Source organism: Scomber scombrus, chromosome 13 (genome assembly GCF_963691925.1).
Source record: "Scomber scombrus chromosome 13, fScoSco1.1, whole genome shotgun sequence".
NCBI classification, from domain to species: domain Eukaryota; kingdom Metazoa; phylum Chordata; class Actinopteri; order Scombriformes; family Scombridae; genus Scomber; species Scomber scombrus.
In genome coordinates, this window is record NC_084982.1 from 6,918,336 (window position 1) to 6,943,155 (window position 24,820).

At 38.1% G+C, this 24,820-nt stretch overlaps 7 protein-coding genes across 8 annotated transcripts; 4 read left to right on the plus strand and 3 right to left on the minus strand.

Moving 5' to 3' along the window:
- Positions 1 to 1,404: 1,404 nt before the first annotated feature.
- Positions 1,405 to 2,854, minus strand: LOC133993395 (gamma-crystallin B-like). Its single transcript, XM_062432323.1, has 3 exons — positions 2,834 to 2,854; positions 2,245 to 2,487; positions 1,405 to 1,677 (listed from the first exon to the last, which is right to left on the minus strand). The coding sequence occupies exons 1-3, from the start codon at positions 2,849 to 2,851 to the stop codon at positions 1,405 to 1,407; spliced, it is 534 nt and encodes a 177-aa protein (XP_062288307.1). The 5' UTR covers positions 2,852 to 2,854.
- Positions 2,855 to 3,953: 1,099 nt separating this feature from the next.
- LOC133993346 (gamma-crystallin 2-like) lies at positions 3,954 to 4,803 on the minus strand. The gene is made up of 3 exons (XM_062432261.1): positions 4,776 to 4,803; positions 4,321 to 4,595; positions 3,954 to 4,226 (listed from the first exon to the last, which is right to left on the minus strand). The coding sequence occupies exons 1-3, from the start codon at positions 4,801 to 4,803 to the stop codon at positions 3,954 to 3,956; spliced, it is 576 nt and encodes a 191-aa protein (XP_062288245.1).
- A 2,406-nt stretch (positions 4,804 to 7,209) lies between these two features.
- On the minus strand, positions 7,210 to 8,461 carry LOC133993391 (gamma-crystallin M2-like). Of its 2 annotated transcripts, none has more exons than XM_062432319.1 (3): positions 8,453 to 8,461; positions 8,017 to 8,259; positions 7,210 to 7,473 (listed from the first exon to the last, which is right to left on the minus strand). In XM_062432319.1, exons 1-3 carry the CDS (start codon positions 8,459 to 8,461, stop codon positions 7,210 to 7,212), a joined length of 516 nt encoding a protein of 171 aa, XP_062288303.1. The 2 variants fall into 2 exon arrangements, with proteins under 2 accessions (XP_062288303.1, XP_062288302.1); XM_062432318.1 differs by having other exon boundaries at positions 7,210 to 7,485.
- Positions 8,462 to 10,386: 1,925 nt separating this feature from the next.
- On the plus strand, positions 10,387 to 11,379 carry LOC133993393 (gamma-crystallin M3-like). Its single transcript, XM_062432320.1, has 3 exons — positions 10,387 to 10,395; positions 10,591 to 10,830; positions 11,104 to 11,379. Exons 1-3 carry the CDS (start codon positions 10,387 to 10,389, stop codon positions 11,377 to 11,379), a joined length of 525 nt encoding a protein of 174 aa, XP_062288304.1.
- Positions 11,380 to 15,923: 4,544 nt separating this feature from the next.
- On the plus strand, positions 15,924 to 16,723 carry LOC133993387 (gamma-crystallin M3-like). The gene is made up of 3 exons (XM_062432314.1): positions 15,924 to 15,932; positions 16,049 to 16,297; positions 16,442 to 16,723. The coding sequence occupies exons 1-3, from the start codon at positions 15,924 to 15,926 to the stop codon at positions 16,721 to 16,723; spliced, it is 540 nt and encodes a 179-aa protein (XP_062288298.1).
- A 2,580-nt stretch (positions 16,724 to 19,303) lies between these two features.
- Positions 19,304 to 20,050, plus strand: LOC133993388 (gamma-crystallin M3-like). Its single transcript, XM_062432315.1, has 3 exons — positions 19,304 to 19,318; positions 19,433 to 19,675; positions 19,772 to 20,050. The coding sequence occupies exons 1-3, from the start codon at positions 19,304 to 19,306 to the stop codon at positions 20,048 to 20,050; spliced, it is 537 nt and encodes a 178-aa protein (XP_062288299.1).
- A 3,051-nt stretch (positions 20,051 to 23,101) lies between these two features.
- LOC133993399 (gamma-crystallin M3-like) lies at positions 23,102 to 23,818 on the plus strand. Its single transcript, XM_062432327.1, has 3 exons — positions 23,102 to 23,119; positions 23,211 to 23,453; positions 23,543 to 23,818. Exons 1-3 carry the CDS (start codon positions 23,111 to 23,113, stop codon positions 23,816 to 23,818), a joined length of 528 nt encoding a protein of 175 aa, XP_062288311.1. The 5' UTR covers positions 23,102 to 23,110.
- Positions 23,819 to 24,820: the final 1,002 nt, after the last annotated feature.

Consider the following 24,820-nt stretch of genomic DNA (forward strand, 5'->3'; position numbering starts at 1 on the left):
TTGCACACGCTCGAGAGCATACATATCAAGTCTGTGCATGCATCTTTAAAGATCAAATACCCCAGTAATCAATATTCACATGCAGCTCATGCGTTAGAACAAAGAATTGTTTTTATTTTTAATATGGTTGCTTGGTTGTTTTTGCAGACATAAAAAGGACTTCTGCTCCTTTTGAGCTTTAGTAATGAGTGTGACTATAATGGTGATCATGCAAGAATCCCAGAAGACCACAACACAAGCTCCCAGCTGCAGGCTTTTTTTTGTAAGCGGTTGTTAAACAGGATCAAAGATAATTCTGTAAAATGATGACAAATTTAATACACTACATAGATTAAGAAATCGTTAAAAAAAAAACGTAAAAGTGCATATTAGTCTAATTTTGTTGGTATCTCATTGTGTGTCATGGAATTATGCTTCTCTGTTTATATACAGTATGTCAAAAAAATACACTGATGTTAGAGTCCTTTGGTAGCTGAGTGCTTACAGCACATGCTGTGTAATCCTGAAGTCCCTGGTTCAACTCCAGCATGGGGCCAAAGTTGCATGTCATTCCCTCTCTGTCTGTTGCTGTTTCCTGTGTGCTTCTATACCAGCTACTTTCAAATAAATGCAAAACAACCTCAAACATAATATATATTAAGCAATAAAATCTATCTCAAATGAATCACTATGATTTATTATTATCTTGCAAAATGAGTCTTCATAAACCATATTCTGTATCATTATTAAAATATTTGTAGTTATACCAGATTTTTAGTAGGTTAGAGAAAAAAGACATCAGAGGGGAACTTTCTTGAGTCCAGAAAGTTTCTTAAAAGAGTTTTTTTTGTTGTTGCTGCTTTTATTGTGAATGTAAGAGCACTTAGGATTTTTGCATTATGTATAGACCATTTTAACATTCAAACACACCAAATGCTGATCAAGTAAAAGCCACTGTTTATTATTCAATTCTCAGTAAACATTTCATGGACACTGCATTCACAGTCGCCACTTGAGCCCAACCCAGTTAGGTCTGCTAAGCTTGTATTCTAATGTTTCTAATGTAACATGGAATATACCAATATGATAGATACACATTGTAAGAAACAGTTCTCTGTTCTCTTGAGCCATCAATCTTGTTTTTCATTTTGCGGACTTTGAGGAATCATTCAAAAATGTTGTGTCACACACAATACTCATGGGCAAGAACAGTCACAGAGTTTATTTTGGATCATTTTTATGACTTTTCACTGTGAGGGTCATTGGATATCACTACAGAAGTTGATTTGCTCTCTGTGTAACTTATACCTACTACTTGTAAACATGGGGAAATGGGAAAATTGAGCATATACACTGAGCACAATCATTTTTTAATTAAATGTGCAAAGAACAGTGATGTAAAACACACATTAAGAGAGACACAGTCTAAAAGTCATGGACGCGGCGGATTGACCCAACAGGGGGGTTCATGGCTGCCCACTCAATGAAGCGGCGGTACTCTCCCTTCTCCAGCAGGTATTGCTGTCCACGGTAGTTGGGGAGCTCGTAGAAGATCCAGGCACCTTCCGGCACACGTGCAGAGTGGACCTCCTGGAGGTGCCAGCGTTCGGGCAGGTTGCTCACATCTTCACTGAATTCCATCATCTGACCGCTGAAGTCAAGACACTCGTAGATACGAATCCTGAACACACCAGAAATCTGCAAAACATAGATCGTGAATTCAATTTATCTCTGTCAGGGGTGACCCAACAACCACCATATTTACAAACATGTTAGAAAATGTACTGATGGTATATAGTTTTTTCTATTTTTTTGTTTCATATTTTCCAATGTACAATATTATCATCAAATATCCAAATTATACCTTATCTTCATGTATACAACTTTGTATTTGTGTTCCCAAGGAGGTTTTGAAAGGAAATGTCATTTTTGCTTTGATTAGTTAACTCAGATGTAGAAAGAGCTACATTTATGTACCTCACACAACTCTTAAGGAGGTGGTCAGGGTACATGGTGGGTGTACAAAACATATGCAACAAGCACTTTGCTTAAATTTAAGGAAAAATCATGATTATGGTTAAATATTGAAGTAAACACATTGTTTAATATAATCACTAAGTTTAATGATGTGATAGTTGATATGATTGAGTAATGTTTAGCAAGTGCAAATGTTCTTCATTTGATATGTACATACTGTATGATACATTCAGCATAGTGTAAGCATAATGATAATCATATTGTATTGATCAAGAACATCATACTTACATTTCGTACAATATGACAAGATCTTATGTTGTCATTGTAGCCCATCCAGTGCTGGTAATCAGGGTACTCTCCTCTGGTCAGGATGTACTGATAGCCCAGGTAGTTGGGCTTCTCATACAGAACCCAGGCCCCACTCTCTACCCGGACTGAGTTGCAGCGGCTAAAGTGGATGTTAAGCTCAGGACAGTCACTGTTGCACTCATAATATCGACCTTGGAAGTTGTTTTCTTCATAAAAGATGATCTGTGCATGAAAAAATACATAGGGATGGAGGAGCTTGCATGTTCAGAGGGTTGTCTGAACTTAACCTGTCAAACCTGCAAATCTCATTGTATAACAGGACCAGTTAAAAGTTTGGACGCCTTCCAATTCTCTTGAATGAGAAAGTACTCCCAAACCTTTGACTGGTACTGTATGCCTAAGATGACAATGAATGGGCAAACAGCACAAACAAACAAACAAACAGGATCAAATAATGTTAATTGGATGTTAAATGGTTTAATAGCACAGTTGATGACAATGCAAACTCTGTAACAAATCAAATACAAATGGTGGCTCATGGGCATAATCTGCTTGCCTGTCTGCTTACCTTTCCTACACGGTCCATATTTTGGGCCTCACACCAACTATTGGTAACAAATTGTTTATCTCACTATTTACATAAACAATAATGTCTACAGGCCTCGTCCAGATTTATATATACAGTGTATGTGTGCACAGTGAAATGCACTCCGAGGGGCAGCATTGTTTTTGTAATGGCCTCAGCATTTACAGTATATCTCCACAATGGCTGATGCTGCAATTGTTTTAAAAATGCTCTGCTTTATACAGTGTTTACTCACTATTGCGATGGGTGACCTTTTGCTCTGTCAATGTACGATTCCAGAAAATCAAATGAAATAGTCTTCTGTGGAACTGGTACTGAGGCTCATACGGCAGTCCTGGCTTGTGGCCACGTGGCAGCGTGGTACAAGCTTAATGTCTGTTTTTGAGGTGATTACAGACTGTAATGCTCCATCCTCTGTCTACCTGCACATCCACACCTCAGTGCACAGTCAGCTGACCGCTCTCAGACATGCTCTGAAAGATGTGGTGGATGGGAGGCTCGTTATTATATTTATATTAGCAGCTGATTGTGTTTATAGCCAAAGAAGAGCATAGTCCATTACTGAAAGTAATAGACATTTTTCTTGGCGTTGTGGTCATTTGTTGCACTTTGACCAAATAATGGTAGAAAACAGTCTGGATTTAAATCTATGACCTTACAAGGACCTCTAATAACCAGTTTTATCAAAAAGTGATTATAACTTTCATGAAAGTGAGGCTTATTCTGGGGCTTTTGTAATAGACTGCATTCAATTTAGCAAGGTGAACCTAATAAACTGCCAATTGAGTGTTAATTTCAATCTAAGATTTAGCCAGGACAGTTTCTTTTACTGCTCATAACAGTTTTGAAATATGGTTGAGGTGATATGTTCAGGTAACTAAAATGATTATTCAATTATTATAATTCTATTCAAATATGATATTCTGTACAGTACAGGTAAAATATGTAATTCATTGCATTGTTTTATTATTATGTGTATATCTCTTTAAATTAAATTTCATCATTAGTGTCAATTTGAACAAAATTTTACAGGGACAAAAACAAAGATTTGCATTTAAGATATTTATTGGAAGTGGTATATTTCAAGAAACAGTTTCAAGAATTACAACTCCATGATTCTTCTGATGGAGCCCACAGTTGCTTTCAGAGCTCCCCACACTGAGGGGTGTCGGTATTCCCCCTTCTCCAGCAGGTACTGGCGACCACTGAAGTTGGGATGTTCAAAGAACACCCAGGACCCCTCTAGGACCTTGCAGGACTGGACTTCACGTCTGGGCCAATTCTCCTGGAAAGACTTCATGTTCTCTGTCATCTCCAGAGATTGCCCGTCAAAGTTTGGCCGGTCAAACAGCTTCAGCTTGCATGGGCCTTTGGCCTGAAACCAAATCAGTCATAAAATTATTACATGTGTGACAAATAAACAGTGCTCTTCTTCATGTTTCTTTTTATTATGGCACTTGGCGACTTACATTTTTGATGATCCTGCAGGATCTGACACAGTCATTGAAGCCCATCCAGTGGTGGAAGTCATTGTATTCCCCAGGACCTATAATGTACTGGTAGCCTGTGAAGTTGCTGCGCTCAAACATCACCCACCAGCCTCCCTCTATCTTGACTGAGTTACATCGGTGGATGTAGCTGTGCAGGTCGACTGAGTCCCCTTTGCATTCGTAGGACTTTCCCTGGAAGTCCTTGTCCTCGAAAAACACAATCTGGGAAGAAGAGAAACAGATCAGATTATACACTTAAATAAATCATCTCCATATGTATTTGCACCTTTTTAAAATTCTCACTGACAGTAAATCTGATTTAAGTGTAGAGTACAAAATCTGTCCCTGTAGTGATATACTGTACATATTCTCACCATCTCCATCTCTGTAGCTTCAAATACTGGGCATAGTAACTCACGCAGTACTCTTTATACCTGGCAGAGACAATACTGCCAAATGCATGGTTAGCAGTGCATGTAACAGTTATTACAATTCAAATATTCATCTAGACTCTGCCCTTTGTTCTTACTCACTGAATTGCTTCTCTACACACAATAGGTGTTTAGCAGTGCCAAGTATCCAAACCTCAGTCACTGCTCAATCCCCTCTGAACCAGTGCCATAAATGTTTGTTTAGTATAGAAGCTTTTTAAAAGCATAGTTTATGTGGCCCTCAGATTACTTTTTACATTAATTAAATATGATCTGGCAAAATATGTAATTACCCATAAAGAATAAATTATGAGAACAATCATGACAAATATAATAATAATAAAAAAATATAATAATGGTCCTCTAACTATTTTCAGTTTTGTCATTCCAAACTTATGAAAAATATTTTGTATAATATTGAAAACCCAATTGTTTTCTAGAGTGAAGGTTAAGGATAGAAAATAACCCCAAAACAATATCGTACATGTTTTTTTAGCCACACTGTAGATAGGGCAATGCTCATCTGTTAGACTATACACTACATTGATCCAGACCGAAATAACTCAACCATAAGACAGATTGAAGTTTTATACAGAGATTTATGGTTTCCAGATGATGAATTTTAATAACTTTTGGTGGATCCCTGACCTTGAATTTTCCTCTAGCGCCACCATGAGTTTGATATTTGTGGTTTTGAAACAGTCTCAACAACTATTAAATTCATGTTTCCCTCAGTTAGAGTTATAATAATTTGGTGATACCCTGACTTTTCAGCCAGCACCATCACCAGGTCTGAATTATAGCTGTTTTAATCTTATGTTTATGATATGGTGATATTGTATGTTACTTCTCCACCTGATCAGACATTTCTTATCATACTGTATGTATATGATAGTTTTGTGTTGACAGGATGATTGCTTAGACCCGTCTTATATATTTTAATTAGATTTTCAATTCAGTGAGAATTAGAAGAGTAGAAATATGATACTTTAAATTGACTACTGCTGCTATCCAAACAATCTACTTTGCAGTATTAATATACAGTGGTGTGACTTAATTAAACTTTAATTTACATAAGCACAATAAATATTACATAACTGATCTGCTTTTTGAAATATTCTAACAAAGCCTTAACTTGTAATGGCAATTTTAGAAAGAGATTAACCATGACATTAATGAGTACTGTAATAAGTGAAACTATAGTGTTATACTTGTTGTTGCCCCAAGACCAAAATATGTACAAATGTTACTGCTGTAGTTCTAAACATTTACTTACTAAAGAGCTCACTAGACCTAAAAGACCTTAAAAGACCTTTTTTTTGTCTGTTAGCCAAGATTTACTGGACCTAAGCACCAATGTGTGCACCACTAAGCAGTCACTAATAAAGGCTATTTTATATATTCTTATATCCTTTTCATTGGCAATGAAATGTAATAATTGATCATTTTATCACAAACAGAGGTATCTGCATCAAATGTACCTACGGGTTGTGATAAATAAACAATATGTTTAAGCACTGTGTCTAACTTTACATATTTCTACTGAGCCTCTATTTTTGCATAAATCTACAAAGACTATATTTCTTAGCTCATTTTTATTTTGCTAATTTGTTTAATTTGCAATAAGATATTTTAACTGGTAGAAGAAACACAGAATTTCAACTACTTTCACCATGTCTTCAGTATTGGCCTGAAATAATGATATTGTGAAGTTGTCATACATGCTAAAATAAAGCATCTATGCACACATGTGACTCACTGGTGATGTCGGTGTTCAAATGTTTCTGACTAAAAATGTGTAATGAGTGATCTTACACTTTTCAACATTTCTTTTTCTTATTATATAAAACCCATCCCTGTCAATGTTTGTTTTGTTTTAGTGTCCGTCTGTCTTGTGCTGAACACATGTATTTGTGGACACTTGATGACAAGACTAGATGGTGCCAACTAACAAAGAATGAGAAAGTACAGACGTCATTGTAATGGGTAGGAAATATTTTTATTCACTTGGGTGCAATAATTCGGGGAGAAGGACAGGTGTCCTGAAGGAAAAAAGCACTTTAGAAGTTGAGGTGTCTCGAATTGTGGAACTCTCAACCACCTGAAGGGTTGTAGAAATTAGGGTTGTGAAACGATTCCAGAAATTTGGTATCAGTACTCCAGAACTCAAAACTCAAACTTCACATAATTTGTAACTTTAGTTGTATTGGGGCTTTCAAACTTTATAGGGGTTCTACAACTCTGGAAGCCTCAGGATTATGTAACCCTGAGGTTGTGTCATCAGGAATCTGGAATTCAAAACATGTCAAATGATTTGTAACTTTGGTTGTATTGGGGCTTTGGAGGTTCTAGAACTCATGTGACCTCACACTTCTGGAGCTGGATCATCTTCAACTTTTGTGGCCTCTGGAATTCTACAAAGCTGGTCGTTGCTGTTCTAGAAATCTGTGACCCTTCGGAAGGATCCCGCAGCCGCGGAGGAGGCACCCCAGTCTGAATAGTTGTGGTAATCGCCACGTTCCAGGAAGTACTGCTGTCCATGATAGTCGGGCAGCTCGTAGAGGACCCAAGCACCGTCGACCACTACGCAGGAGTGGAACTCCCGAAACTTGAAGGTCTCGTAAACTGATGGGCAATCGTCAACACACTCTGCCACTTGACCTGCAAAGTCCTGCTTGTCGAAGAATCTGATTTTCCAGGACTTTCCATATACCTTGAAAGAGTCATACACGTCAAATAATTAGAGAGTGATATAAAATAAGACTAATATCTACTATGTGAATCTGTTAACTTGTCAGTGTTTCCTCAGTTACTTTGAGTTCACATCTACAAATGGGTTTCTTGGCTGTTTTCCTAGATTCCTTCAATAAATGATGGGCATGGTCATGGACATAAAGCACGCTGCTGCCAAATCATGAGCCTTTTATCTCTCCGTTTTGTCTGTTGGCCTTTGACTGATTATTGCCTGGTTGGTGCACTCTGTGGTATTTCACTGGAGTTGGAAACACTCCTGCACCAAATTAACCCAGAAATGTTACAAAAAGAAAAATACTACCAAATTTGACTTTTTTATAATGTTTCACCTTATCTATGTGGTGGTATGGTAAGCTTACACACATCCTAATTGACTGATACATTAACAATATCATTACATAAAGAAGGCAATCAATATTAGATGATTAATTTAAAAGCCTGATGATATACCTGACATTTATGTTGTAAAAAAAGTGTTTAGTGAGCTTACGTTCTTGATACAGCGACATGACTTGATGCTGTCATTGAATCCCATCCAGTTCTTGTGATCAGGGTATTCCCCGGGGCTCAGGATGTACTGGTAACCAGTGTAGTTAGGGCGCTCGTACAGCACCCAGCAGCCACTGTCCACTTTGATGGAGTTGCAGTGGCTGAAGTAAGAGCGCAGGTCAGGGCAGTCACTGCTGCACTCATGGCATTGGCCTTGGAAATTCTTATCCTCAAAGAACACAATCTGGATGGAAGGAAACCGAGGCAAATCCTGGTAAATCTATCAGTCCAACATTGTAATAAATAAAACAAAAACACATTGTTGTGCTTGACTACAATTAAAATGACAAAAAGATGATACAAAAGACAATTTGAACATGTCTTCATTCTGCCTGCAAGATCTTGAAAAGCTTTTTAAGATAACATTTGCTCCTTACCTTCCCCATTTTTACTGATGTTGCTTGCCTCCCACCCAGCTGCAGCTGTGTTGTGGTTTATATCGAAATGCAGAATGTGCAGACGAGGGAAAGCTATTGTCATCTAAATTAGCTGATTTGCATATCAGCAAAATGGTCAAGTTTGATTTCCCTTTGTCCACATGTGATGGCCTCATATCAAAGAATTGCCAGAACTGAGGTGTGAAACTTATTCTCCTTAATGATAACTGTGTGGCTGTTGAGTTCTGTGCTATCAAAGGAATATTACTTGTCTTTAATGCCCATATCTAATACTTAAGCATCTTGTTCCTGCTAACATCTAGTATCCAGTTTGTTGTTAGTTACAGATTGCAGATATACACAAAAAGCAAGGTAAAAAAGAGAGATGAGAGAAGTGCAACAAACAAATATGTTGAATGTTACTGTACTTTGTTTGGGGCTCTTTCATTTCTGTTTGGCATTGTTCTAGCAAGTGGAGCAGCTTGTCTGTCCACTAAACGAAAGGTTGGCAGTTCAATCCCCAGCTCCTTCGCTCTATGTGTAGAAGTGTCCTTGAGCAATTGTTCCCGAAGTATGGCTCACTAAATGTTTGTGTGGGAATGGATAAATAAGAGGTACTTTGCATAGAAGCGCATTTAAATTACTGTCCGTTTACCAAATTTAATACCATGACATATTGTGGAGGATTTCTTAATGAATTATGGAAACATACTCTAGTGGTTTAAATCCACAAATATCGGTTTCACTAAACTAAACATCCTTTTCAAAGCTAACAGTGCTTCTTCTCAACCAGAGAACGCAGCTTTTAATCCCAAACTGCAGCGCCACTTTCTCTGACATTCACAGTTGTAGGGAAAGCATGGGTGCAAATAATATTAGTGACAGACCCTGTTCCATAAATAGAATGCAGCCACAGTCAATGTTACTATAACGTCTTGAGAAAGGTTTATTTGACTTTATAATCGCTAAAACATGACAGTCAGTGAGTCAGTTACCTTATGGTGATTACTAAAGTTCAATATAAACTGGATCTTGCATAATGATGTAATCTTGCGGTCCTTTCCTGAAGACTATATTAAAAATCGTGTTTGAACATCTTTGTTTTATTTTTTATTCTGCTCACATGTAGCATTTTCTTAAATAAAGTCGTGTTTTATCACATTACCATAAATTAACTGACCCACAGAAAACCTGACAGACACGCACTATTCCGGTTTAGGGTCTCTCGTTGCAAATGGATAAAAGTACAATAAAACAGTCATCATAGTGTGTTGTGTGCACTACACTTGATAGGAACTTGGAGGCAACAGGGGTCTGATAGCAAATGTTTGCCCCTGGGCCCCTAAACAGGTCAATCCAGCCATGCCACCATTAATTCATTTCCACACCATCACTGACAGCATCAGCCAAAGACTGGCACCAACCCCACCTCAAGTTCCCTCAGGCTGGGCTTTTAAACTGAGTTATATTGGTAAAGCATATTCACCCTGAATATACTCTAAAGTCATGTAATTGTAAATCTTATTAAATGGACCTGTAGATATTTGGAAGGTGTTGGCCCAATTCTTAAGGCATCCATGATGTGAACTATAGAGACATGTTCAACGAAGCACCTATTCAATCAAATCAAACACACTATTCAAACATGATCTAACTCAGACTTTCCTTGTTACTTTACTCCAGTCTGAGAAATCTGAAAACTGTAGCTCAGTTTTTCTCCCTCCTCTCCTGCCTTGTGTCTTCCATCTATTTCCCCTCCCTTTGTTCTGGATCATGATGGCACACATGAAATTAACAGCGATCGAAGAGCTGCTTATTCATCAGCTTCCAGATAATTTGAATAACAAAACCCTGTTACAGCGCGTATAAAGTATAAAAGCCGCCTGGCAGCCACAGGTTGTTGGACAGATTCCCACAAACACAGATCATCAAACATGGGCAAGGTATGTAGAGACCAGAAATACGTTTCAGTTTAGGAAAGAACTCAGCTGGCACAAAAAAGTAAACATACAACTGGCTAAAAGTAAAAGAGATGGACTTGAAACAATCTGAATTTACAAAAAATAATTTTATAGAAGGGCAACTTAAAGCCATTTCCAAATTAGTTCATTCAGTTTTTTTGCTTTTCTCTTCTACAGATCATCTTCTACGAGGACAGAAACTTCCAGGGTCGCTCCTATGAGTGCATGAGCGACTGCTCTGATATGTCCACCTACCTGAGCAAGTGCAATTCCTGCAGGGTGGAGAGCGGCTGCTTCATGGTCTACGACCGCCCCAACTACATGGGGAACCAGTATTTCCTGAGGAGGGGAGAGTACTCTGACTACAATACTCTTGGCATGAGTGACTCTATCCGATCCTGCCGTTTAATTCCTCAGGTAAGGGGAGAATTATAGAAAGATGAACATTGTTGTAGTTGAGAATCTGTATAATCTTTAATTACACATAAATATTATTGAAAGCAGTTTAATCAGTTACTAATGCTGGTTTGAAAGTACACTTCCGAGAAATAACATGGCAAAATGAAACTGATGTTGGGTGATTATCCTTTGGAGGATGAATATATTTTATAGTTAGGTATCAGCAGCAAAATTGTACTTTAAAAACTGCAGTCCATGCTAAGCTCTCCTCTTCTTTGCATTCACCAACAGCACAGGGGATCCTACAGGATGAGGATCTATGAGAGGGAGAACTTCCAGGGCATGAGTCACGAGCTGATGGAGGACTGTGACAATATCCAGGACCGCTACCGTATGCCCGACTGCCAGTCCTGTAACGTGATGGACGGCCACTGGCTGATGTACGAGCAGCCCAACTTCAGAGGCAGGATGATGTACATGAGGCCCGGAGAGTACAGGAGCATGAGAGATATGGGATACAGCGGCATGAAGCTCAGCTCCGCCAGGCGTATAATGGATTCCTGTTAAATCAGAGCGAAACAATGTGTCATCAAATAAAATGAAAGATGAATAATATGCCAACCTGTCGACCTTGTCATTTTATCAAATAGAGGAAGTGCTTTTCAGTATCTCTCAGGGCTAAATCTACATTAATAGTCCTGTGCAAACACAACAGTGAGCCAGTGCATCACTTTCTTCCAGCTTAGTCACACATTGTATGACAGTATTACAACTTAAATGTATAAGGTCCAAATTACACATTATCTTCAGCAAGCCAGAGTGAGGTATATATATAAATACTGCAATAAATATTGTAGAAACATTTGAATGCACTATTCATACATACTCTGCATCAAACAGCCATAAATGTAACAGATGCCCTTTAACTCTACAGCAGCAGGTGTTCACCACAATATATCATATTCTGCACTTAATATATTCTCATTGAAATATCACATTGTATTTAATATTTGTGCCATTCAGTTAGATGGACCTGTAGTTATTAACGCACACATGTATGAAAGTTGAATGTATAAAAGATGATTTTTTAATGATCTCATTACACTGGTTACTGTACCAAACTGTTCATTCTGATGCAACGATGTTTCAAAATGAGAAACATTGAAACAGAACTCAACAGCATAATATTCCATTTACTTGCTATGGGAATGTACTACTTGGCCTGTACAAATAATTGACAGACAGTACTGTGAACATGTTTTAAGCACTAAAAATAAAGTGACGAGGCTTAAAAATATAATGCCAGTTTTTTAATTTATCAGTTAACTTCATACAAAGTTCAGTAAACAGAGGAAACCTAAATTAAATGAATGTTTGGTGTGAATACACCTCGCCTTCAAAACAGCAGCACTTCTCCTCGGTACATTTGGACACAGTTTTGTGAGGTACTTGGCATTTAAGAAATTATTTAAAACCAAAACATTAGAAAGTTATGTTAGAAGTGAATATGGGGATTTGTGAATTGTAGAAATCAAGTATCTGGATATTTATGCTTTTAGTTTGTTATGAGAACTTAAATTGTTAATTTATTTTACTTTGTCATGTTTAAAATTCACACCTTTTTTCGGTCAAAGAAAGCAAAAGAGAATAAAAGAGAGATTAATTCATTTGTAAGAGAAACATATAGGGATGAGGAAAGAATGATGATATATTAAAGGTAGAGTTGGTAATTTACCAGTCGATCTTCGTTCCTACCCTCACCTATGTTTATGAGCTTTGGGTAGTGACCGAAAGAACGAGATCGCGGGTACAAGCGGCCGAAATGAGCTTCCTCCGTAGGGTGGCTGGGCTCTCCCTTAGAGATAGGGTGAGAAGCTCGGCCATCCGGGAGGAGCTCGGAGTAGACCCGCTGCTCCTCCGCGTTGAGAAGAGCCAGATGAGGTGGCTCGGGCATCTAGTTAGGATGCCTCCCGGACGCCTCCTGGGTGAGGTGTTCAGGGCACGTCCCACCGGTAGGAGACCCCGGGGAAGACCCAGGACACGCTGGAGAGACTATGTCTCTCGGCTGGCCTGGGAACGCCTCGGGATCCCCCGGGAAGAGCTGGACGAAGTGGCTGGGGAGAGGGAAGTCTGGGTTTCCCTGCTTAGGCTGCTGCCCCCGCGACCCGACCCCGGATAAGCGGAAAGAAGATGGATGGATGGATGGATGGGTTGGTAATCCTATTCAGAAGCACTTTTTGTTATACTGGGTGAAATGGTCCTTCTATTATCATAGGTATCAATACATTATGTCTTTAGAAAAAGGAACGGACCTCTGTGACAGCCACAGGACTGAAACTCCGACCAATCCATGCTCTTCGCACCGAAAAGCAAAAACCAATCCGGCTGTTAAGTCACGATGCCACAGTGTTGTGTCCCGTGTTGTCTCAACAGATCTGAATCAAAAAACGACATCAAGTTGTCGTTTTTGCAAATTCCTGATTCTCAACGCGTATCTGCACTTTAAAAAATCCATCCTCAAACTGCTGTCAATCTATCTATCTGTTCTTACTTTAGCTGAGTGGCTAGCTGCTTATACTATTACGGCTGTGAGCAACCATATAATTCGTGAGTGGTCTTGAATGAATCAGGGCAATCTAAGCTTTCTAACAATGTATGGCATTAATATATATATTTAAGGGTTGGTGTTTAAAACATTCAGAAGAACTTTCGCTACCTCACAACTTCCGACCTGTCCCGTTGGCAGAACAGCGTGTTTTAAACGGTTAAACCTGAAGAGTATGGTCCTTTTATATACAGTCTATGGTATGATCTAGACCTACTCTATATGTTAAGTGCCTTGAGATGACTTGTGATTTGGTGCTATATAAATAAAGATTGATTGATTGATTGATTGATTGATTGATTGATTGATTGATTGATTGATTGATTGATTGATTGAACGTGCAAACTAACCGCTAACTCACCTCAACTTTGTACACTTTCTTTTTGATTGATGCCTGGACAGTGCCCTTAATTAAACCATCAGGAAGAACAGTTACACCCTGTACTCTATTGGAATTATACGAATTCAGTCCCTTTTTCACTCTCACAGACATGTCACTACAATAAGAGGTGATCGTAAAAAGGTTCACGGGTTCCGCCATTGTTGTTGATTACTAATCGATGCCTTTGGACCCGGAAATAGAATTTTCGTCATGCGTGACGTCAGACTTAACAGCCGGATATGGTGCCTTCATGTCTAGTTCTGCATCCGCTCCCATCTTTCCCTACCTACTTTGCGCGTGCACAGTCTTCACCTGTCGCTGTTGCCGGTTTGTGGGGGCGTGGCTTGGACGGACTCACTGACGGGAGGGGGAGCAGCGGGGTGGAACATAGAGGAGGCAGGAGGAGGTGCCATTTTCAAATCTTGCTAGCTCTCTTGCTCGCTTTCCAACATTACCAACCCTACCTTTAAGTGTTTTGTTTATGTATCTTATCTTTTTTTCTCTTATCTTTGTTATAGTCTATTTTGTTTTGTTTGCATGAACATTGGTTCAAGAAAATTATTCATGGAAATTATTGTTAATTTATGTTGTAAATTATCGGAAAAATAAAACTTACCTAACCTAACCTAACTTGGCAGATCGGTTGCATCTTGGAGAAGTTGCCACAGTTGAGTGGATTTCGGCGTCCCTGTTGCTTTTGTCTCTTCATGTAATACAAGACTGACTCAATAATCATGTTGAAATCAGGGCCCTCTGGGGGCCACAACATCTGTTGCAGGACTCCTTGTTCTTCTTGTTGCTGAAGATAGTTCTTTATGGCTGGCTGAATATTTGGGGACATTGTCATGCTGCAGAATACATTGAGGACCAAGCAGACGCCTCATTGATGGCATCACATAATGGATAATAGTGTAGACATCAAAAGTGCATTAAAGATTTGCAGCAATACTGCACATAAGGAACTAAAATATCCCTTTTTAAGAGGGGTGCAGTAGTTTCATTATCTGTCAATGTACACACTGTAGTTACTAATCATATAGAGGATTTAATACAACTTATTTGTGTCTTTGCATGCTTTGTTTTCTGTGTAGTAGGTGATTATAATGTATGTAGTAGTCTGACTTGCAGTTGCTTGACTTTATTTGCTTATCTGTTCTTGTACATATGCTGAGATCAATAAAGTGTTTCTTTTCATTTCTTTGTCCTTCTGGTCATATTCATATTTTTTCAGAGAAGGATTCTCCCAACAAACTGGCCCAGTGTTGATCAGTCTCTGGGCTTTAAATAACCACCACATCACATCACATCACAGGTTGCATCACATTTATGTCAACTACTTACAAGAAAAATTGCACAAGTGTTATAAGAACATACAGTATATAATACATGCTAATCCACAGTAAAATATGTTGTGTATTTTCACATATTCAAGAAAAATAGGAAATAGAGTTTTGGCAGTGTTTTTGCATTTTCCAAATCAATTTAAGGCAGTTTTGTGAAGATGTCTCAGTTCATGGAGTATGTTGTCCTCATACTCATTTACAAACACAAAACTGTAGATTACTTTGTTTTCATCTGACGGCGACGACTTGTGGTAAAGTGTATAAGGCCTAATTTTACTAGTGTATCTGGTGTACTTAAATCACAATAGACACCAACAATAGACACATTTTTAAACCTGAGTTTCTCACCTAGCCATTTATTTGAGATTAAATAGTAGGGGGTGGCTTTCCAATGTCTTCTGTGACATGAAGTCATTCAATACAAGACAAAGATATTATTTTATGTACCCAGGTGATGGACTGTGTGTGTGAAAGTGCTTGTCACCACAGGCCAAACCATGGCAGAACAATGAGTCCCAGCTGATACGTGTGTTACTGTCACCCACCTGTACCCCATAGGAGAGCCACTGAAGTTGGCACTGCACCAGATGCATACAGTCTGGAATAATAACCATTTACAGACCGATTTAACAAACATTATAGCCCTGTATGCTATGCTGCTGAGTAAGATATTTAAAAACAATGGCACCATAGGTCATTTAGCTATCATGAAGAGTATAAAAGTGACACACAGTTTGTCTAGGCAAAGTACAGCACAATCAGGGGTAGAATAACCATCAACATGGGCAGAGTAAGAGATCATTTTACTGTTTTACTGTAATTCAGTTTGACAAATATAACATTTCAGATCATATACTATCTATTATCATAGAGAAATGCTTTAAAAAATGCATGTTTCATTTTCAGATCATCTTCTACGAGGACAGGAACTTCCAGGGTCGTTCCTATGAGACTAGCAATGACTGTGCTGAGCTGACCTCCTACCTGAGCCGCTGCAACTCCTGCAGGGTTGAGAGCGGCTGCTTCATGGTCTACGAACGTCCAAACTACATGGGTCACCAGATGATGGTGAGGAGGGGAGAGTACCCTGACAACCAGCGTCTGATGGGAATGACCATGAGTGACTGCATCCGTTCCTGCCGTAATATCCCCACGGTAAGAAGATTTGCTAGTTCTTCATCGTTAGCCTTTAAGTGTGAATATACTAACTGAAACCTCAATTAAAGTCTATCCAACACACCGTAGGAACATTTTGTGATAATAAAGTAATCCTTTATGTCTTCTCATGTCATTTTACAGCACAGAGGCCAGTTCAGGATGAAGATCTACGAGAGGGAGAACTACGGAGGTCAGATGAATGAGGTGAATGAGGACTGCGATTCCATCCAGGAGCGTTACCGTATGTCCGACTGCCAGTCTGCTAACGTGATGGACGGCCACTGGCTGATGTACGAGCAGCCCCACTACAGAGGCAGGATGCTCTACCTGAGGCCCGGGGAGTACAGGAGCATGAGAGACATGGGAACAGGCCCCATGGATATGAGGATCGGATCCATGAAACGCATTACGGAATCCTGTTAAATAGTAAAGACTTGAAAATGTATAAATAAATATGAATAAATGGTTAATATCTACAGAAAAACTTTCATTTCATCATTCACATCAAGTTTTAAACCTCAAGCTATTACAGACAGTTTGGATGCTGCTATTTTAATTACTGTATCCCATTTCAAGGTCAAAAACTTTGTTCTGCCTCTGAAATGTGTTATGTCAGATGATGCACGTGACATTAAAATTGAAAAATGTGAAAGGAAGGAAACAGAAGCTGTGAGAATGTGGGTGATTTAATACACTCTAATATAATAATAACATGGCATATTTTAATGTTGGAATATGGGTTGAGGAAGAATGCCAGTGTGTTACTACTTACAGCATGCATTTAGAAGGGACATAGTCTTAAAGGGTCAAAATGGCAGCAACACTTGTATAAAGAATAACTTTACAGACCATTTTAAAAGCACATATTGTTTTAGTCAGAAAGCCAATGACCCCTAATACTATCATTTCAATTTAATAACACAGCATGACCATTATTAACTACTCCTAAGTTTTTCCTGTTAGGACCAATCAGCTTGTTCCACTGTGGAAAATGCCTATCGTCTAACCATTTCTGCTTGGCACTTCGTCTTGGTGATCATACCAGACGAAGAAAACATATTCAAAACAAAAATACTGACTTTTCTCATTGAATTCAACTAAGAGGGAAGCACAGTTTGTTTCTAGATGTCCATCACACCTCAATTTTTAGAGAGCTTTCATACATTCAAAAACATTTAATTTGTTTATACATTTTTTTAATCAATTTTAATATTAATTAAAATGTTTATTTACACTAATTGAAGAAATATAATAATTAATAATAAATATAATGATAAATAATAAAACTTTTTGACCGAAATGAATAAGTAAGAATAGAATGGATCATATTTTTTCTCAGTCAATTAAGGCTCTGCTGAAAGATATAGGAAGAAAAGTATAATGGGAATGTTAATAATAAATTAATTTTAAATATTTGCTGAGCAAAGAAAATCCCTTGATAAAAGTGCTGAAACAACACCAAGTATTTTTAATTAAAGTTAGTTTCAGAAAAAACACATACACAAAATTCAGGCACAGCAATGAACAGTTGTTTTTGATTGTAGTTATCTATGTGCATCCAAATGAACGAGAAAAAAATAATGATGTGTTTATGGGTTATGAATTTGTTTCAATTAAGACAAATCACAAATTACTTTTATCAATACTCCATTGCAGGTGACATTTGTTTTATAAAATATGTGGTTAGGTTAGGTTCCAAAAAAAGGGCAGAGGTCAAATAAGGTGACATGTTCATTTGTTTCAATACCACTGTACACATATGGACTTATGGAACTTATCCAAACATTTGAAACATATACTATAAATGTTATGTCCATCACTGTTCCACAATAAAACAAAGCCTGGTGCATGAGTGACCAACATCTCTCCATAAGCCTCACCTCACCAGCATTTATGATCACAGCTCATAAATGCTGTACTTTAACATGAAGACACCAAATATGTTACATATTAAAAGTGTATTCAAACTCTGGAACATTTAACATTTATCATGGTATGCAACAAATGACCACAATGATAATGCAGGCTGGGCATGGATATTTTTTATATGTATTATATATATTATTTTTATTTCTTTATTTTAAACCCAGAAACACAAAGTTCTACAGATGACAGAAAATAGATGTTATGTTCCATCGGACAGCGCGTAGCTCCTCATACTTAGAAAGCTAAAGAGAACAAAATAAATAAAGGGCAAGTATTACCATTCTAACCAACCTCAACCCTTTCAATACTAATACACAATAATAATAAGAGTAATACAGTATAATTAATCACATTTAATTACATGAAGTATACATTTTAAGTTTATAAAATATGTAGTTGCTGGGACTGATACTCAAAGAACAACCGGCATATGATCATACTGTGATAAGTCCTATAAGTCTCTATAAATTACAACTTTAGTGGTGTGTTATCATACATGAAGCACTGATGTGGAGACAGGAAATGGTTATTACTGTTTAACAGAAAAATATATAAGACTTAATAAAAAAATCTATTTTCATTCAAGCCTTCTCAGTTTTTATCCATCTGTATGTATCTATACAAATATTGGAAATAAAATCCCTATCAGCCAGGTAATTATGTAACATTCACTGTGCTTTTATTATCTGATATGTTTAAATAAATTGGTATTGAATCATAATCTAAGAAAATATGTTTAATCATTTACAGTATTATGTGAATCATCCCATACACTATGAAAGATAGAGGTGGCTTTTTACATTACCGTTAGAAGCTTCTCTTTATTTTCTTTATGCTGGACAACAATGCTGCATGTATACTATACATGCATTTCCACCAGATTGTATAGTGCTAAATAATAACCCTTTAATGCCCTGACTGCTCAGTAGGCTTCTATGGCATGTTGTTGCTGGGTCAGGGTTTTGCACAATAGAAGCGTTACATGCTTTTTTCACATTGAGCAAGTATAAAACCAGTTACCACCACCAGGAATACACAGCAGTCACAACTCAGTCCTGAGAAACAACCAAAATCACCATGACCATGGGAAAGGTTGGTATTAAGTATAACAAAACATTTATTTAATTTCAGTTTCGTGATACTCACTAGATAGTCATTAGTTAGTTCATTAAAAATTGTTCTGATGAACCATCTTTGTCTTTTCAGATCATCTTCTACGAGGACAGGAACTTCCAGGGTCGTCACTATGAGACCAGCAGCGACTGCCCTGAACTGACCTCCTACCTGAGCAGGTGTCACTCCTGCAGGGTTGAGAGCGGCTGCTTCATGGTCTACGACCGCCCCAACTACATGGGAAACCAGTACTTCATGAGGAGGGGCGAGTATGCTGACTACATGAGCATGATGGGAATGAGAGAATGCATCAGGTCTTGCCGTACCATCCCCATGGTAGGACGTTCAATCTTTAGAAATCATTGTCATCTTGGAGAGGTTGTCTAGATTTCTGAAAACTGATTTAGATTTGTCCGATGTTTAAATTTACAGCACAGAGGCCAGTTCAGGATGAAGATCTTCGAGAGGGAGAACTTCGGTGGTCAGAGTCACGAGCTGAACGAGGACTGTGACAATATCCAGGACCGTTTCCGCATGAATGACTGCATGTCCTGCCACGTGATGGACGGCCACTGGCTGATGTACGAGCAGCCCCACTACAGAGGCAAGATGATGTACATGAGGCCCGGAGAGTACAAGAGCTTCAGGGACATGGGCATGAGCGGCACAAGGTTCATGAGCATGAGGCGCATCATGGATTCTTGCAACTAAATGTTCAATAAATACTACTGAATAAAGTAGCCTACATTATTATTCTGGCTTTTTGCTTCATTGGTTCTTTTGAGGCCTTAACAGTACAACAAAGAGATGTAAGTGGGGATGAGAAGGGTATCAGTGGGTGTAAATAAGCATTAGGTACATCCCTATGTGGTGGTTGATGCATTTAAAAAATGCAAAATCTTTTTTAAACATAACCATGTCTTCGCAATGTGATGGTATATCATTCACATGTATTTCCTCTTGGTTTCACAACAGAATTTTAAAAACTCAAACATATTAATAGTTTCTTCTGCTCACAATTCATCTTCTTGCAGACATACAGTATATGAAGACAATTGCTTCATGACTCCTTCAAATGGTTGAATATCCATAAAATATTTCTGTTAAAGAAAGTTTTGCCACTGTTACATGTGGTTTGAGTTAATTAAGTGCACTGATGAAGTTATAAGGATCACATCAGTGTATGACTTTGTAGAAATCACATTAAGTCCCAAACAGGTTTTATTTAACTGCTTTAAATTTACTCTCAGTGACTGTCACAAATATTCATAAACTGTGTGGTAATAAGAAGTATGAATACATTTTGCAGAAGCTGGAGGATGTACAAACTATGTATTTTAATTGCCTTTATCAATTTATTAAGTCTGATAAAAAAAAAAAGATGTAATCCGGGCTTATCTCAGTTTGGGCTTCGAGACAACAACATATAAAGGGAAAGCCTGTGTTGAGTTCATGGAGTTTGAAAGACATGGGTATTTACAAGACAAGAAGCAACTGATGTAAAAGACGCTATAAGAAAAAAATGGCTTTTTCCCCAGCTACAAGCAGCAATGCAAGTCAAATATGGTTGAGTTGTCTATTTCTGTCTTTTAAATCAAAGTCAGTGTCAGTGCTTTGAAAACTGCAAATGTGTGCACAGAGAAAGACTGAGTGACACTGAATTTCTAGTCCTTGAGAGGAAATTAATGAGAGTCAACAGGTAAACGCTGGAGCGGAGGTGCAAATTCTTTTAAAAATGTATTTTAAGGCCTAGGCCTCTACTAGTTAAGACCAGCAACAGCAGAGAGATGACAAGAAAAAGGGGAGCGAGATGGAGAATGACATAATGGCTAGGGGTCAATAAACTGGATACTGTGTATACCTGTGTATACCTGTTTGTGACTGTTGCCAACTGTTCATATTGTTTGTTGATATTTTATTTATTGTTCTAACAATGTTTTTATACTGACCTCTTGATGATCAGCAATGATGATGATGAAATGATACTGAGTAGAGTGGCCGTAGCTGCTAAGATCGAGCAAGATAGAGTACAGAATATATACACTGACTGTCAACAATAGTTGACAACAAAAAGGCTAAAAAAAGACAGAATATTGATTTAGATGTGTACAGCAATCCTGCAATGAAGTCAATGTGTACAGTATATAGGCCTTGGTCCAATGAACCTATTTTGCATATTGGGTGTTCTAATGAAAGTTGCACTTGTCATGTGGCTATATTTATATAGTCAACTATCTATATAGTCAATAATATTGACTATATAGATAGTATATGGGTGTCATGAAAGCTCCCCAAAAGTGAAGCCAAAACACTCTTGATCGCCCCCTGATGGTTGGCTGCAATATGGGTCATAAATTGTGCCTCCTCCATGTTAGCTGATGGGACATGAGCTAAACTAAACAATCAAAGTGAACATTAAATGCATTTTTCCCAAATATGGTTTCATGTCATTTTAGGTAGTTCTTATCACACTGTTTGTCCAAGTTTTCATTTTTCTGATAAGTTTGATTTTTAATTACTTATTTGACATTATAAAAGCAGTGTGGCGTCGTGATTGACAGCTGTGACAGCTGCTCTCATACCTCCATCAGGCAATCCAACTCTACTGTGCAGACATGGGCTCCAACTTACACAATTTTTTTGTTAAAGTTCAAAAATCCTATCACTGACCTGTCAGCTGATCTACCCTGTCAGCCTGACCTGATTGCATTCTTCATATATTATTAATTATATATAATGTATATACCCTTTTTCTTATGGAGACTTATGGAAATTTGTGGTTTGTGATATTGGGCTATACATAAAAATGGATTTGACTCGCTGACCTGAGTGTGATGAATGGAAAGTAAACATTTTAGCTTTAAATACACCACCTTATTACCAAGGATGTGTTGGGTATTTAATGTAAATATGTAAAGGTTTGAAGGTTCACTCTAATAGCTTTAAAAAGCTCCCTCAGAAACATAAATGTGACTATTATAGGACCTCAGTATTTTTTAACCAAGACCAATACTAACTTTTTTTTTTTAAATAGGGTAAAAAATCCTTTAAAAAATTAAGAAACAAATGATTGATTGATATATTATTGATTTATCAAGCAGTCAACATCATCTAGGCTGTAACAGATCAGATATGTGCATGTAATGTACCTGATCTATCCTGCAAATCATTTTGTTAAACTGTTTTCATATACAAAGAAATCCTAGAGTGATAGTAATCCTAAACCCATAATCATAATCAGGACTTCCATTTGAAAAAGAATTCTACTAGCGATACTACCAGCCTTTGTTCCAATGTCAATTTAATCCATTTCAGAAGACATACAATGTATGTGCTAAATCACAAATGACTACAAATGGCTATTCTTTGTTTGAGAACCCTGTTATCCCCTGAATATTTTGCTTTGGTAATGTATTAGCTCATTTGCTCCTATTGTTTCAATGGTAAACAAAAAAGAAAGCAGAATAAATCATTCATATATTGTACATTTAATACTCACCAATTACATCCCTAAACCATTTTAAAAAAAAAGCTGAGCTCTATTCATGTTAAAGGAAAATTCTGTTTGTAGGTTATGACCCTGTTGGTATATGGGTAAGCAACTCAAAAACTCTATAGGCTTCTATACTACGTTGCTGGGTCAGGGCTTTTAACAATAGAGGGGCAAACAGTCTTTGTCTATGGCCAGGTATAAATGTGACTTGTTCAGACAGGCAGAGTATCAGTTCAAAAACAGTTCTCTCAGGGACCTGGAAAACCACCACCATCAACATGGGCAAGGTAGGTCCAAATGATTAAACATTCATTTGCCATATGTATTGGAGCTGTATAATTATGACTTTGGTCTCTAAACCCTTCAATATTTTTTCAGATCATCTTCTACGAGGACAGGAACTTCCAGGGTCGTTCCTATGAGTGCATGAGCGACTGCGCTGATATGTCCACCTACCTGAGCAGGTGTCACTCCTGCAGGGTGGAGAGCGGCTGCTTCATGGTCTACGACCGCCCCAACTACATGGGAAACCAGTACTTCATGAGGAGGGGCGAGTATGCTGACTACATGAGCATGATGGGAATGAGTGGTGGTATCAGGTCTTGCCGTATGATCCCCATGGTAAGTATAAAGCAACATTTCATACTGTTTTACAAAGGTGCAACCTCCACAACATTAGACATTAATTATTTTTTATTGCCTCCAAACAGCACAGAGGCCAGTTCAGGATGAAGATCTTCGAGAGGGAGAACTTCGGTGGTCAGAGTCACGAGCTGATGGAGGACTGTGACAACATCATGGAGCGTTACCGCATGAACGACTGCCAGTCCTGCCACGTGATGGACGGCCACTGGCTGATGTACGAGCAGCCCAACTTCAGAGGCAGGATGATGTACGTGAGGCCCGGCGAGTACAGGAGCTTCAGGGACATGGGCATGAGCGGCACAAGGTTCATGAGCATGAGGCGTATCATGGACATGTGCTAAATGTACAATTTGACTCAAATAAATGATATAACTTTCTAAATTCTGGTATTGTGGTATATTGTGGAATTAATTTGATCAGTAACACACATCTATCAGGAGTATTTAACAGGTCAACTCTTCCTCATCATGTACTAGCCTCGCACCCATTCAGTTTAAGGTTTTATGTTACATTTTTATATTATTTATTATTTTTAGTAAATCCAGGCTAGCTGAGATTTAACCAGGCTTAGATCCATGGTATACTTTGACATTCCTGATGATTACACCAATATGTTTTGGTCATGCTCTGCACTTATATTATTGTCTTTGGTTTCTAACACCCTTTGAGATGTCTTAAGGGTCTCTGTTCGAGCAAGTCCACAAATTGCCATCTTTGAAGTATAACATCTATGAAGGAAGGATAGTGCCATATATCTAAAGGAGATCAGACTATGATTTGCACTTGTAAAACTGTAATTCACAACTGAAAGCGCATCTTTGAGTTTGCACTTCCAACTTCTGGTCTGCAAAATTGCAGCAAAGGATTTGCATTTGAATCTGCCTATTTGCGCGCTCAGTCGCGTCATCCTTTTCGTGTGAATTTTGGCACGATTCTCTCAGGTGGAGTGTGCCAAAACAATTGACCTATGGCTAAGCCACGCCCCCCTCCACTCACTCGGACAAACAATCAACATTCAGTGACAGGCGCTATGGCAGGTGTCACAGTAGGAGACATTTCGCAGGAGGCCATTGATGATTTTTGGAGACAGAAAGATCAGATATCATCTGGAAGTCACCAAAACGCATTGGAGGGATATATTAATCATTTTATTGTTGAGAAGGTCGATAAAAAGCTTCAGTTACAAGACAAAATTTACAGGTCCCAGTGCAAACGTGATAAACATTGCATCTCGTTTCCATCACCATCTCAGACAACAAGATAGATGATCAGTTAGTTTTAGGTTTTCAATTAGTTTGGTGCTACAGTATTTACATTGAATCATTCAGCATAACATTTGCCAA